This window comes from Lytechinus variegatus, chromosome 4 (assembly GCF_018143015.1).
Source record: "Lytechinus variegatus isolate NC3 chromosome 4, Lvar_3.0, whole genome shotgun sequence".
Lineage (NCBI taxonomy): Eukaryota > Metazoa > Echinodermata > Echinoidea > Temnopleuroida > Toxopneustidae > Lytechinus > Lytechinus variegatus.
The window spans coordinates 36,318,900-36,333,412 of NC_054743.1; the positions used below are offsets into that span (position 1 = coordinate 36,318,900).

General features: G+C 37.2%; 1 protein-coding gene across 1 annotated transcript; it reads right to left on the minus strand.

Annotated features, from left to right (window-relative positions):
* Positions 1 to 257: 257 nt before the first annotated feature.
* LOC121413954 (synaptogenesis protein syg-1-like) lies at positions 258 to 14,513 on the minus strand. Its single transcript, XM_041606976.1, has 4 exons — positions 13,205 to 14,513; positions 5,923 to 6,267; positions 5,305 to 5,424; positions 258 to 3,502 (listed from the first exon to the last, which is right to left on the minus strand). Exons 1-4 carry the CDS (start codon positions 14,111 to 14,113, stop codon positions 3,269 to 3,271), a joined length of 1,608 nt encoding a protein of 535 aa, XP_041462910.1. The 5' UTR covers positions 14,114 to 14,513; the 3' UTR covers positions 258 to 3,268.

Below are 14,513 nucleotides of genomic sequence, written 5' to 3' on the forward strand. Positions count from 1 at the left end.
ACATCAATTATGCATGCTTGTTCAAAATATTTTCTCGCTGTGATGTATATTCATGCATTCATTGTTTTCTTGAAAATTCACTGCGCTTCTCTTTGCATAAAAAGGACATTGTGCAAATTTTTCGTAGAAAAAATTATGACACTGATCAATTTCCATAGAGTTACAAATGATTGGATCAATTGTAACTCTTTGTACAACAGGGCCCAGAAAATGATAAAGAGGACAATCTGACAAATTAGACTTGGGTCAAACATCAGTGATATAAAAACAATTTTATTACGCATATCTCTGTAAAAACGAACAAATCAAATGTCACTTATCTAAAGCAAATTATGCAAATGTATACAGTATCGAATTATTTCAATAAAAGTTCCATCTATCAGCAATTTCAGCATACTATATACATGTATATCAAACAGTAGGGGGCACTCATTCAAAAATTGAGTTGAATCAAATTATTTTGTCATCAGTATACTTCATGTAAAATGGCAACAAACATACAGCAATGTTGTTGTCTTCAAATGACTGAAAGACACTTTTTATTTTCCTCATATTTACATTCAGTTCCATGTTTATTTAGCAGATTCACTTTATATAATTACATTTTTGCCCAACTTCAATGATTTATCATGTGCAGTAGTCAAATGCAATCAATGGTAAAATTATATCCACGATCAATCGCTACTTTATGTTACAGGGCCATATTAAAGGTAGACATACGTGCCTAGTATCCATTCGAAAAAAAAATTGAACATGAGTAAAGATAAAAAAATTCGCAGAAGTGCATATACCATTGTGTTTATATGAGAAGGGAGGGGGGTGACATAAAATAATAATAGGCATTTATATAGCGCCATCTATCTAGAAATATTCTATTCTGAGGCACGTTATTATTATTACCCCGGCTTTAGCTTGAGCTGCCTTTCAGCGCTCATGCATTCAAGGAATTAATCCTGCCGGGTACCCATTCACCTCACCTGGGTCGAGTGCAGCAAAATGTAGATAAATTTCTTGCTGAAGGAAATTACACCATGGCTGGGATTCGAACCCACGGCCCTCTGTTTCAAAGTCAGAAGACTTATCCACTGGGCCACAACGCTCCACATGTGAAAATGTGAAGTATTTGTATTATTTCTATCACAGTATGATGTCGAATATGGAATATGTCGTGATTCTATTTCTTTCTTTTTTTGACAGCACTGTTATTATGACTCGTTATTCACTAAAATTACTTAATGAAGCTAAATTACCGGCAATACCCTGTTTCACATTCATTTATAATGTTTCAAGTAAAATAAATTTCTCAAAAAGTCAGCATCCTTTGGCATTTGAATACACATAGTACCATTATACTGAAAGACTGTCTTAAGTACAACTGGAAGAATGTCATTCCGTTTCCATAATAAATTTTTGCATGATCTATAAAACATGAAGAATTGGTTGAAAAAAAAACATTCCCAGAACTCCACTACACAAAGGAACAAATGTAAATATACATATTTTTCTGTGTTAAGCTACATACCTGTAGTCAATAAATCACCAATAAGACAATAGGACTGGGAGAAAATACTTTTAAAATTGGAAATGCGAAGATTGATGTATCATCTGAAACAAACAAGTAATAGAAATAATATCTTTAAAATCACAGGCTAATCTGCCTCGATTTAAAAAATCAGAAACTTTAGGGAAGTGGTACTACATTATCTGCACTACAAATACAAGCCCAGCTTGCTTATTACACTAATTGAATCTATATACCAAGGTATTCTATGGTTAAAACTATATCTATCAACTTCATTCTCTAAAGTTTTTTCTTTTTACATAATTTACATAAAACCATTAAACTAATGTTAAAATATAATGCAATCCCTCTCTCATTTTATCTGCAACATACGATATATATCGTAGTACTAGCATAGTACTACCATAATAATAGCAGGGCCCAATGGTAGAACAGTTTTCGAAACTGAAGTGGCTACCCTGGGTAAATATACCTATATATTATTATTACATATTACAATTATCAATATCTATTTTGAGGAATATACATGTTTATCTTCAATGTTATTGCAAATAGAAGTAAAAATCCGAAGGAAATAATATTATTAGGATTTTTTGTAGGGAAGGGGGTATGAAGTTCAGCATCATGATCAAAGTATGGAAAGCGCCCTCTTTCGATAAATTCCGTCTCAATTCTCACAACAAGATTGGTTTTAGCACGATATTAAATACATACAAACATGCAGTGCAAAGTAAATCACACTCCCTCCACTTTTGGGTGAACGAAGAACATTGAAGTAACAACATGCATTCATTTGGCAACATTGCATACAGACAGAAAAATAATCAAACATTCACCACACTGTCTACAAGTGCGTTTAAAAGAATAGCTTATGAGCTAGAAGTCAGATTATGATTTTGAAAAGAATACCGTTGATGTGAAAATTCAATTAAATAGAAATAATATCATGAAAACGCACATGCCACAACCTATTTCCGCCTTTCTTTGATCATATATATTTAAAAACGTACCTCAAACATTACGAATGATAAGATGAAAGAGTTATAAGCTCACGTTGCAAAAAGAAAGAAAATGGAAAGTTAAAAGCAAATGGAGAAAGACTGAAAGGGTAAATCAAAAAATAAACATAATATTTGGAAACTCCCTCATTATACCTGATTGTTCATATTTCATTTCGACAAAAAATACATCTTACACATCCTACTTATATAGTCTCATTTATCTAAAATTATTATCTTTGCCTTGTTCGGTCTCTTTTAAGCCATCTTTTAGACAAGTTGTACGTGTATTTGACATATACCGACTAGTATTGTTCATGGGTATTTCGTTTTGGTTATCAAAAACTTAGATACCGTATGATATAAACCAAGAGGTTGAATTTTTATGGAACTTGAATACAAATTCTCTGTAGATATTTTCAACATCTTCGCGAATCGCAGGCGAAGATAAAGATCATATTTTTAAAAATGGGTTCTCTTTTGCAAAACCTAAAAAGCGTAACGATGGTTAAATCAATATAACATTTTACCACGTTAAAAGCGATAAAGCTGAAAGACGATAAAACACGTATTGATTGAGAAAGGCACATTGGATGTATGAATATTCATTATGTTATACCATGGTTAAACCCACCGTGGTATGAATATCCATGCCTTCATGATAAATGAATATTCATTTTATCGCCGTCCTGAATATTCATTAAGTTCTCATGATTGAGGCATGAGTGCATGGACATAATTTGGGCCATCATAGCTCCGTGCTCACGACCACGGGCTCCGCATCCTCGTCGAAGTTCTTATCGTAGTCAGAGAACATGCTGAGCTCGCCCACCAACTCCTTCTCCAGGTCGAGATCGTTCTGGGGAAGGGGCTTCTTGTCCTCGATCACGGCATCGACTTCGTCGTCGTAGCTGACGTCGTAGCTGGCTTTGTTTCTGTACTCCTCGAACTTTGGATTGACTTGGTAGGTGTAGGTTTGGGTCTGCATGCAGACAAGGGAGAAGGAAGAGGGGATCGAGGGACAAAAAAGGAAGGTGGATAGAAAGAAGGGGAGAATGAAAGAAAAGGGGAATAGATGGAAGTATCGAACGAAAGGGTGCAGAGAAAGGCACATGATGGAAGATAAAATCGGGCAAAAAGTATTTTTTTCATGTGGAGAATGAATCGAGATTAAAAAAAGGAAAGTTTTGGGGGACATTGAGCCATTGATAGATGGAGTGATAGCATATGAAATAGAATTGTCGAGTGGAAGGGACAGAGGAAAAAAAAAGAAAGAAAAGAAAATAGGGTTGTGGTAAAACAAAATTAATCATGCAAGCAAAATGCGTAAAAACAACAACGAAAGTGAATGACAAATACCATACAAAATCATCACAAATATAAATCAAGACTCAAAACGCAACGGTGAACTTTGCATTCTTGATGCATGCAACAATAATAATTCTAAACATGAATGTAGTCGAAAGAAAACAGTGACTTTTCATGCACCATATACGAAATCGACATTTTGCCACTGTCCTGAGATAGACTGAGGACATCGTGCATGAATGAAACATGCATGCAAACCTCGGAGATAATACCGAGCCTACCCTACACCCCCCCCCCCGAAAAATGGCTAAATTGATAGGGGAACAAAAAGGACCCAATTTTTGTTAATCCAGTCCTCATATCATCAAATCTATGAGCACAGGTAGCATGCCCCCTCCCCCCGAAAACGGAAAATAAGAATATCATGTTTGCATTTCAAATTCATATTTATATTGTCAAAAACAACTTTCAACGCGTAAAGTGAAAATAAAAATGAAAGGAATGTTTTGAAGGCCAAACCGCCAGAAACAGTCATGGAAATGTGTCGACCTTACTTTATTTGTCAAAATACAGGGACACACCTAACGATGTGTCATATTCATAAACAATTTTTTTATTCAAAATGCATTATACATTTTGCTGCTAATTTCAATATTATCCCTGGCTTGTATGACGTGAAATGATATAGGAAAAAATCATCTTGAGATTTTATTTGTGTTTATTTACCTATTTTGTAAATTAATTGTCAATATTGTGATTTTCATGTTTTTATTTCAATAAAAACAAAATCATTTTACAAAAAAATGAAATCGCTAAAGGTAGAGTACCCTTTTCATTTCCTATCTTAACATTAACTTGTGAAACAAAATAATTAATTTTGCGGTCGAAATCAATTACAGGACATTATAAGACAAACCCTGTTTGTTAATAAGGATTTGCAATCGATTTCAAGAATGAATTAACGCTTCTCAGATCAATGGCTTATGAAATCCGTGTCCGGGGGAGCAGACCCGGTGGGTGTTTCATAAAGCTGATCGTAAGATAAGAATGACTGGTGATCCTTTCTTTTGGTAAATGTTATACACCATGACAATGGTTTAGCGCGTAAGAAAGGTTCACCAGTCGTACTTAAAGTCGCCCTTAACTTACGAACAGCATTATGGAACGGCCCCAAGGTATACTTTTGCATGTGACCTTCACTGGCCTGACCAACTCGCTCTCAGCCAATCAGATGCAAGGATATACAGTAGCTTATAACAACTGCCCAGTGAAAATAGCTGACAAAACTTTTCATGAAACATTCCCCATTCCTCCAGATACTCATCTCTTCTTGTACATGACCACACATGAAAAACAAAAGTAAATATCTTTTAGCTTCTGATTAGTTTATGTCTGAAGGAATTTTAACCCTAACTCGAAGATTCGACGTCGTCGTCATAATCGAGTCGAGGTCGTAAAACGACCCACGATCCTTACCACTTCATCGTCGACGTCCCTGGCGATGTAATCGCTGTCTGTATCACCACTCTTACTTCCCTGCCTTGCTGGGATGGGCTTGGGTTCGCCCGTATCGTACTCCCGCTCACTGGGCCTCGACTGTGGGAAAGAAAAGGATAAAGATGACGAAACGGATCCCCTTCGCAAAATGACATCTTTTGAGTAGGCCTACATCTAAATTTCAAATGTTTTTTTTTTTAGCTTGAGAATAGAGTTCAGGGTTCAAGTCCCTTCTAAAAGGCACCATCGACACATACTAACATTCGATTTGATCGAATTGGGCATTGGGAGTTGCGCCCCCCCCCCCTTTTTTTAGGTTCGACAACCTAAAAAAAAAAAAAAAAAGAAGAGAGAAATAAAATTAGGGGAAAAAAGTAAAATATGAAGTTATTTTCTCGACATTGTGTTAAAAAATGTCACAAAATTAAATTCCATTTTATATAAGGTTTATGTTTTTTACTCGCTCGCTTGCGACTTTTTCAAAAAATTCATGCTTACGCTTTGTTCTCTACCCCCCCCCCCCCCCGTCCTTGACTTGTGTGATTCATTACTCTGCCACTGGATTTTATAGATGGCTTGAAAACAACGCGTAATTACCTGGTATGGTTGGACGTCCGGTCCGTAACCGACGGAGTCGATCTCAAGATGGGAGAATCCAGTAAAAGCAGGGTTGACATTGCCGTTCATCTCCGTCTCGATGGGACCAGACCGTGGTCGAGTGCTTCGACGAATCTCGGAGAGCTTCTCCAGTTTCCTGTGCTGCCTCGATCTCCAGAAGAAGAAACTGATGAGGAGCACGAGGATGATTGCGACGATGATGGCGCAGAGGCTCCAGGCGATGACGGAGGTGGTGTTGTTGCTGGCCACGCGGATGGGGAAGGTGCTGACACCCTGGCCGTGTTCGTTGACCGCGGTGCATTCGAGGAGAGCGGCGTCATCGTCCTGCACGTAATTTAACGAAAATATATTATTAGCTATATGCATATACAGATATAAACATGATAGACATAAACACGTAAGCAACCAGACTTGATTGCAATATTCTTAGAAATCATTTCAGAGATGGAGGAAGGTGTGGTCGTGTCCGTCGATCATCACCGCTCTTTTCTGCGTGGTCATTGTGGTAACAGCAAACAATCTCACTGACTACAAAATATCATTCCTACTAATTATACGGGAAGCAACCGATTGTATATTCGCTAATGATTTTAAGGAGCTGTTTTCACGGATAAAAATAGAAATTAAGATTTCCTATTTATGTATCGAACTAGGGCATACCTGTTTCAGAAACAGCTTCATTCTTTCGTTAAGCTCGACGTTAATTTTTTTTCTGATAACTTTGTCAATACTGTATATTTTACTGTTTTTTTTATTCTTTTGATGGTTGAATGAATAATTGTATTGAATTGAATTAATGCGGAACATATCAATAAGACATTCAAACTTTTAGCTAAATCCTGTCGAAAGAAAAAAGCTCATCTATAAACCTGCGCAGGTACATGCTATTTTGTGAGGGGGGTATGATCTAAATTTGACATAATTTTTCCAATTTTTTTCAATGGAAAAAACGAGATAATACAAAGTTACTAGACACATTTCTTTCACGTCTCTGTTTTGATACTCATCTTACGTCTTTCTTCTTTGTTTTTTCTCACTACTTGAAATATGATAGGGCGATGGCCCATTTTCAATCCATAGGATGGGGAATGGGTGCGCTACTAAGTGAGACAGTATGTCGGGCAAACCGTGATATTTGGGATATTGTTACATGTCAATCGGCATTCACATCGGGGAACAGCTTGGGAATACGTGCTTGTGAAAATGCACACTAGGGGGTCCGTTTCAGAAAACTTGTTACAAAAACAAATTTGCAGTTGCAGTTAAAAGCTACTGAAATGTTAAAAGCTACTGAATTTTCAAGACTTACCAGAAGTTTTAGAAGATTTTTTTTGTTTTCGTTTTCTATGAGATCTTTTATACTGTTTTTAATCAATCAGATAAGAGTGAATTATTTGCTTGCTAAATCGCAGAATTAAGGTCTTTCTTTGGGAAAACCAGGGGTCCGTTTCACAAAGATCTACATTAATCTTAACTTTTTAATTCTAGAAACTACCATACAAAAATTGATTTTTATTGGCGGTTGAGCAACGTTATCATTGTAGTTGCCATAATGGCAAAATTACAGTAGTTGTAAGGCTTTGCCTGACTTAAGAAACGAGCCCCAGTAGTTGATAGTCTGCACTCCTAAAAAGGTTGGGCAAACCCCCCAATTTTTAACCATCACTGGGCAACATACTGTCCACGGAATTATTGATTAAAATTTGTCCAAATTGGGTAGTAAAAACTAATAATTGGGTAATAAATTTCCTCAACTTGATAATAATTGCCTTAGAATATATATATTTTTACAAACATAATACATAACTCAACACAGTGGACAGTATGTTGCCCAACATTTTAAACGTGTGTAACTTTAATAGACATCGTTCATTAACTTCCATTCTTGAAGTCATAATACAACGAGGAATATACAGATATGATATTGCTGCTCATAATTATTGTCATGTTTGTCGGAAAACAGGAAGTTAGCTCCTGATTTAAGTATATATTTATGTTTGATTATAACCAATTAATCTAAATGAAATCACATGGAGTTCACTACCATATTGCCAGTTCTAGTGGTACTTGCGAGGTTAGAGGTAATTTACATCAAATACTTTAAATTCAAAACAATAGGAAATCCTATATACCACAATTATGTATGTTGTGCACAAACTATGATTTATCATATGGGAATTATACAAAGCATACGTTTTATTTCAATTTGATATCAAGCCTATTTAGCTAATTTCGTATTCTCGCTTGTATGCAAGGCCATACACATGGCCAAGTATTTCAGAAGAAAAGGTGGTATTTATTCAGCTCGTGCGGCACCCTCGTTTTCACAGCGACTTTCTTTTGTCATTCAAGCACGTACTCTTTAAACATTTACTAAGAAAACTAACTTCAGAATCAGACAAAAATATTAGCATCAACTGCATGACATGGTATATATGAAGACAAACTTTTCCTGATTTAATGGCCAAACGTTCACTTGTATAGTCTCTGGAGAAAGCTTTGAAAATTGTTTCCGAAATCAAGTTACCAGTTGTTTTTTTTTAATTCATTCATTTTAACGAAATTGTCATGTGGTGACGATTCGCAACATGGAAGTGATGATTTCAAGCAATCAGCCTTTCTTTTGAGTTTTTTTAGTTTTACATTTAGGAACATTTTTATTCCAGTTATGCCAAACTTGGTTTGATTCCTTCAAGGAACACAAAAACTCATCAAGCATATGGAACATTTGCTAATCATTTGGATAACATGGAAAATGATTAATATTGATAAAAGGAAGTCGGGCAGCTCAAAGCAAGCATGAATTAATACAGAAAGAAAAAAGGGAAAAGAAAGAGGTTGAACATGAAAGGAAGAATAAGAATGTGGCTATTCAAACATGATATCAATAGTTTGCGTCTTTTCAATTTCAAACACAAAACACTTATTCAATTGCATTTTCCTGTTATTGCAGAAAAAATACGATTCATGGGGTGTTTTGACAAAAATATTGTCACGTTCCTCTGGTTTATGGTACTATTATTTACTTGGAATGTTTTGTACAATTAAATATTTAATTCGTTAGGCTTTTAGGGTTTTTTTATTGATTGCTTTCTATCTTTCTGTTTCGAGTTTTGTTTTCCGTTATATTTCCTTATTACCCAATTCTTGTATAATATATTATGAAAAGAATATTATCCAAAAGATTTATTATTTTTACCAATTGCTTTTAAGATTGCAGATTCCTTAATCGTTTTCCCATAAAACATCATTCAACTTTTAGGATTTCTGTCCTTAATTGCTTGCAGAGCAGACAGTATAACGATATTACACTAAGAAATAAAAAAATATATATATCATTAAAGATCATTAACGAAATATTCGTCTTGAAAATACGTGTTCGGGCCGCTGCCTCCCTATACGTAAACCTTTTTTTTTTAAAGAATATTTGTTCATTTTAGTCAGCCTCCGGTTATTAAGGTAGTCCTGAAGAGAAATTAGAAAAAGAAGAAAAAGGGGGAGAATAAGGAGATGAGGAGAAGAAGAACTGAAGAAGGAGAAGAAAAAGAAGAAGAAGAAGAGAAGGAGGAAGATGGAGAAGTCGAGTAGGAGGAAAAGACGAAGAAGGAGGAGGAGGAGAAGAAGAATGAGAAAAAAAGAAGAAGGGGGACGGAGGAGAAGAAGTCGAGTATGAGAAGAGGAAGAAGAAAGAAAAAAGAAGAAGGGGGAGGAGGAAGGAGGAGGAGAAGAAGAAGAAGGTGGACGGAGGAGAAAAAGAAGTCGAGTAGGAGGAGAAGAGGAAGACGAAGAAGAAGAAGAGGAGGAAGAAGAAGAATGAGAAGAAGAAGAAGAAGAAGAGGAGGAGGAAGAAGAAGTCGAGTAGGAGGAGAAGAGGAAGACGAAGAAGGAAAAGAAGAGGAAGAAGAATTAAGAAGAATGAGAAGAAGAAGAAAAAGAAGAAGGGGGACGGAGGAGAAGAAGAAGTCGAGTAGGAGAAGAGGAAGAAGAAAGAAAAAAGGAGGAAGGAGAAGAAGAAGTTTCATCATGCCCATGCAGAACGGACAATGGAACGTTTCGTCAACATTACATTTTCGGAGACGAAACTAATATTTTCTCGCCAAGGCTAACATGTCCGTAGATAATAATAAAGTAGTAGGTTATTCAAATATGTATTCTAAAGCTTAGAAATTCTTGTGACGCTAGGTTTCAAGATATATTTCAGTAATGGGAGAATGGACTCTTTTGATCAAAAACTATCAATTTGCATATACGTCGAAAAATTTGTGATCATTCGTATTACTTTATTACAAGTCACCAGAAAAGAGAGAACAATAACAACAGGAATTCGATTTTAAGGCGCGCGAGAGCGATCGCGCGCTACATGCGCGCCTTAATCCATTTTTGGTAGCGCGATTAATAGCGCGCCTCGCGATCGTTGACCTGCGCGGAAATGCCTAAAGTCGCCCTCGAAATCACCCAAAATCATGCTTATTGCCGAGTGAATAGCAACTCAATATGCTCGAGCTCCGCTTACCATTTAAAAATCATCCAAAATCCAACACTCAAAGTCATGAATAATCCTTAAAAATAGCAAGTAGCGCAGTTTCAAGGTCCGACGTTGCGTTATTTTTTCTGTACCACGTATTTCCACACACGGTACCAAGTACGGAAAAAAAGTCAATGCAACGGTCGGGAAACCGTTGCATGTATAGGGGTCCATTATGACTACCACCATGTGCAATTTCGAATGCACATGTTTCCCCTACATATATCACGATTCTGTGATTAAATAATTCGAATTACACAGGAAATAAATCCCTGAGACTTGTAACCTAGCATTGGTGAGTTGTCATTCGGCTTTGCTTTTCAAAACGGCTTATTAACTTCCAAAATAAGTTACCTTATTTATTAATTATAACTAAAAAATCATTTATTTTCTTTTTCTAGGGGATGAGGTATTATATCAGACAATAAATCATCAAACAAACCTTCTATTTTACAAGGCTGGCGGCAGGCTCACGCATTGGCGCTTTTTCTAGCTAGCCAGTTAGAGCTCTGTCTCTGCCAGAGCTCTGGGGGACAATTCACTCAGTAAAGGCCTCAATGATGGTGATTTTCTGTTTCAGACAGAGTTTACATTTCATGAATATTATTCAAAACTGCCAATAAAGTTTGATGATTTCTTCATTGTCATGTATATTTAAGTTCTTAATGAATACATTTTCACCGAATTTAGACTCCCCAATAGAGAAATGAAATTTTCATGGAGATATGCGTTTTCAAAGAACTTCAGGAAAAGTTAGGGGATGTGGGCCTTTATTACATGTACATGGCTGAGTACAGGGTATTGTACTGGAATAGATGGAGTAGAAATTAGATATTGAATTCATTTATATCCAAGTCCAACTCACAATCACACACACACGCACTCACCCACACACACCATCCACCCACACACACCCACATCCAAGATTCTAAGCATGAAAAATAACTTTAAAAATCATACAATATTGAACAAAAAGTAATAATTCATTAATAAGTGAACAGGTATATCCAAGTCCAACTCACAGTCACACACACACGCACTCACCCACCCACATCCACCCACACATACCCACATCCAAGATTCTAAGCATGAAAAATAACTTTAAAAATCATACAATATTGAACAAAAAGTAATAATTCATTAATAAGTGAACAGGTATATCCAAGTCCAACTCACAGTCACACACACACGCACTCACCCACACACACATCCACCCACACATACCCACATCCAAGATTCTAAGCATGAAAAATAACTTAAAAATCATACAATATTGAACAAAAAGTAATAATTCATTAATAAGTGAACAGGTATTCCTCAAAATACAAAAAAGTAGCATTTAAAAAGAGCCCCCGAAATGCAAAAAGTAGCCCCCAAAATTTGCCCAAAAAAAATTAAAATGGAGCCCCTGAAAAAAAAAATTGTTAGTGACTTAACTTTAAGCCAAAGTCAAAACCTAACTCAAACAGGTTTTGATAACACACAATCTAATTACAAAACATTGTAAAACAATTACAAATACTTCCTTTGGTTGTTGATTGTAACTTTATAGTACATACATTTCCTCCATCTGTTTTGTTAATTGGACAAAAAGCTCCCCTTGTATGTTGAAGAAGAGCTTTTTGCAGTGCTCCTCTACCGCTCTCCTTAAAAGATCTAGGAGAGCTATTTATTGCTCCCCTCATAATTATAAAACTGAGTCCCTGATAACAATAAAAGAAATATAACTTACAATGGCCTTTTCTTCACTTTCGTATAGTTTAAGGCGGATACCATTAATGCCAGAAAGGTTAACTTGTTTTGAATTTTCATTATTGCCCCACGTTCCAAAACTGATTATCATGACACAGCTGTTCACCTAACTTGACAATTTCACATTTTCTTGCGATGCCTTAGAATTAGGCATCGATCATGTCGATATGTTGTTTTTTTTTTAAAGATAATACGCTAATGACGTTGATATGCTGACCCTCATCGCGAATTAATGTTTCAAGGGTTGCAGCATCAACTTCATCAGCTGGTAGACCGTTCCAGTTCTTCACATGGAAGATACTCTGGGCTGGGATCTACAGGTGCCCAGTTGAAATCGTCGAAATTAGAGTGAAAATGGCGATGGCGGGTTAATGATGGGGATAAATTTTCATGTGATCATTGAGCAGTAAGCAATATCAGACGAAAATGAATAGGACAGAAAGATAAAAATAACTCCCGTTATTATGGCATTCGTATTCATATTTAATGTCAACAATCACCCACGGTAGTCTGTAAGAGTGGGCCTACATGACTTGCGTAGATCTACATGAACATTGTAATTGAATATCAAATGATTGCAGTCTTGACATGAATTAAGGGAGGGGGGGGGGCTTAAAAAACACAATATCAGGGGCGGATCCAGGATTGCTCGAAAGGAGAGGCAATTTTTCTCGAAGAAAATTTTGACAAGCGAAAAGAGGGTTTTAACCCCAAATTAAGGTGATTTCGTCCACGAAAAAAAAATTGACAAAAAAAAATAATAAAAAATCTTCACTTCCAAAGGGGGGCACACTGCTGGCATTTTTACATTACAAATTTTAATTGTGCCTCTCAAAAGAGAGGGGCACGGGCCGGCTGCCCCCCCTGGATCTGCCACTGCATCAAATAGTCATTGCATGTTACCACAATGACTCTAGACGAGGATTATCACATTCACGTTATTATAATGAATAATATAACTGGGTCTAAATTCGTCATTATTACCTCATCCATATCGGGGAGGGCCAAGATCGTATTGCTCTCTTCAAGGATAGCCCTGTTGAATCGACGATGGTATTGGTACTGGATGACCTCCTCATTGTACTTCCAAAAATAGACGAATACATTAGGGTTTCCCGTAGCCGAGCACCGAAACCGCCCTTCTTGACCAGCCCTGATCTCGCCAACGGGTTCGATGGTGACTTCGGGAGGGAAGGTGACATCGAGGACGATCTGGCACTGTCTGTTGCGGTCCGACTCCGACGCGCAGGTGAACCGTGCCTCGTTCATCGTAGCTTCAGCCGTAAACGTCGTCATGATCAACGTCGGAATCGCTGTTGTCGAGTTAGACGACGACGTCAACGAACTCGAATCTTGATTCCACGCCAGAGTGTTGTTGGTAAATGTTGAGGCACAATAGAGCGTGATGTCTGACCCAACATGGACAGAGCGTCTTGGGGAAGCCCAGCAAGCCGGTGCGCCGGTCGGGCTCAACGTCGCCACCGTCAACGAAGCCTCTCTTGTCTGGGCAATCTGCGTCGGCGCGACGTTCAGATCTCCCCTTCCAGGCTGAAACAAAAGGCATATATAGTCTCCATCATCCTCAGCCGTTACATCATTGATCACAAGATTATAATCGTTGATTCTTGGATCGCCAACGATCTCGTATTTATTTATATAGCGGGAAGGTACATCATAGTCGGGTCCTATGAAGTCGTTGGTGGCAGCCGGCGTTATCCAGTACACAAGTGAATCTTCCGGACGGTTAAAAACTCGACATGTCATCGTAACTTTGCTCCCGACAACGACTTCTGTATCTTGTGGCTGCACAGAGAAATACTGTCCTTTGGAACAACTTATAAAACACATAATAGAAAATAAAACCGTCCAAAAATGATTACTGGTTGACGCCATGATTGATGTGGGTAGCTGTCAGAATCACCACACACGAAAGTGATAGGGGAAATTATGTCAACATGTGACGTTTTCCTCCAAGAATTAGTCGTATCTAAATATTAAGATGTGCATTTGAACACCTCCAAATATTCTGCATTTTGTCCTCTACATTGTAAGTCTAAAAGTGATATCCCAAGCGTAAAATGAGCACCTTTTTGTTGGTATCTTGGAAGAAGCAACTCACATAATGTCCTCAACAAGTGGCGGTAGCACGAATCCAACGCCAATTCACCGGTTTCATTCGGCGCTCCTGTAATATGCACAGTGTATGTTTGTGTACAGTAGACCACAACCTCATTTCTCGTGCATCGCGAGATTTTCCCTCAATTCCACCATAAATTCACCGGCTGTCTTACGT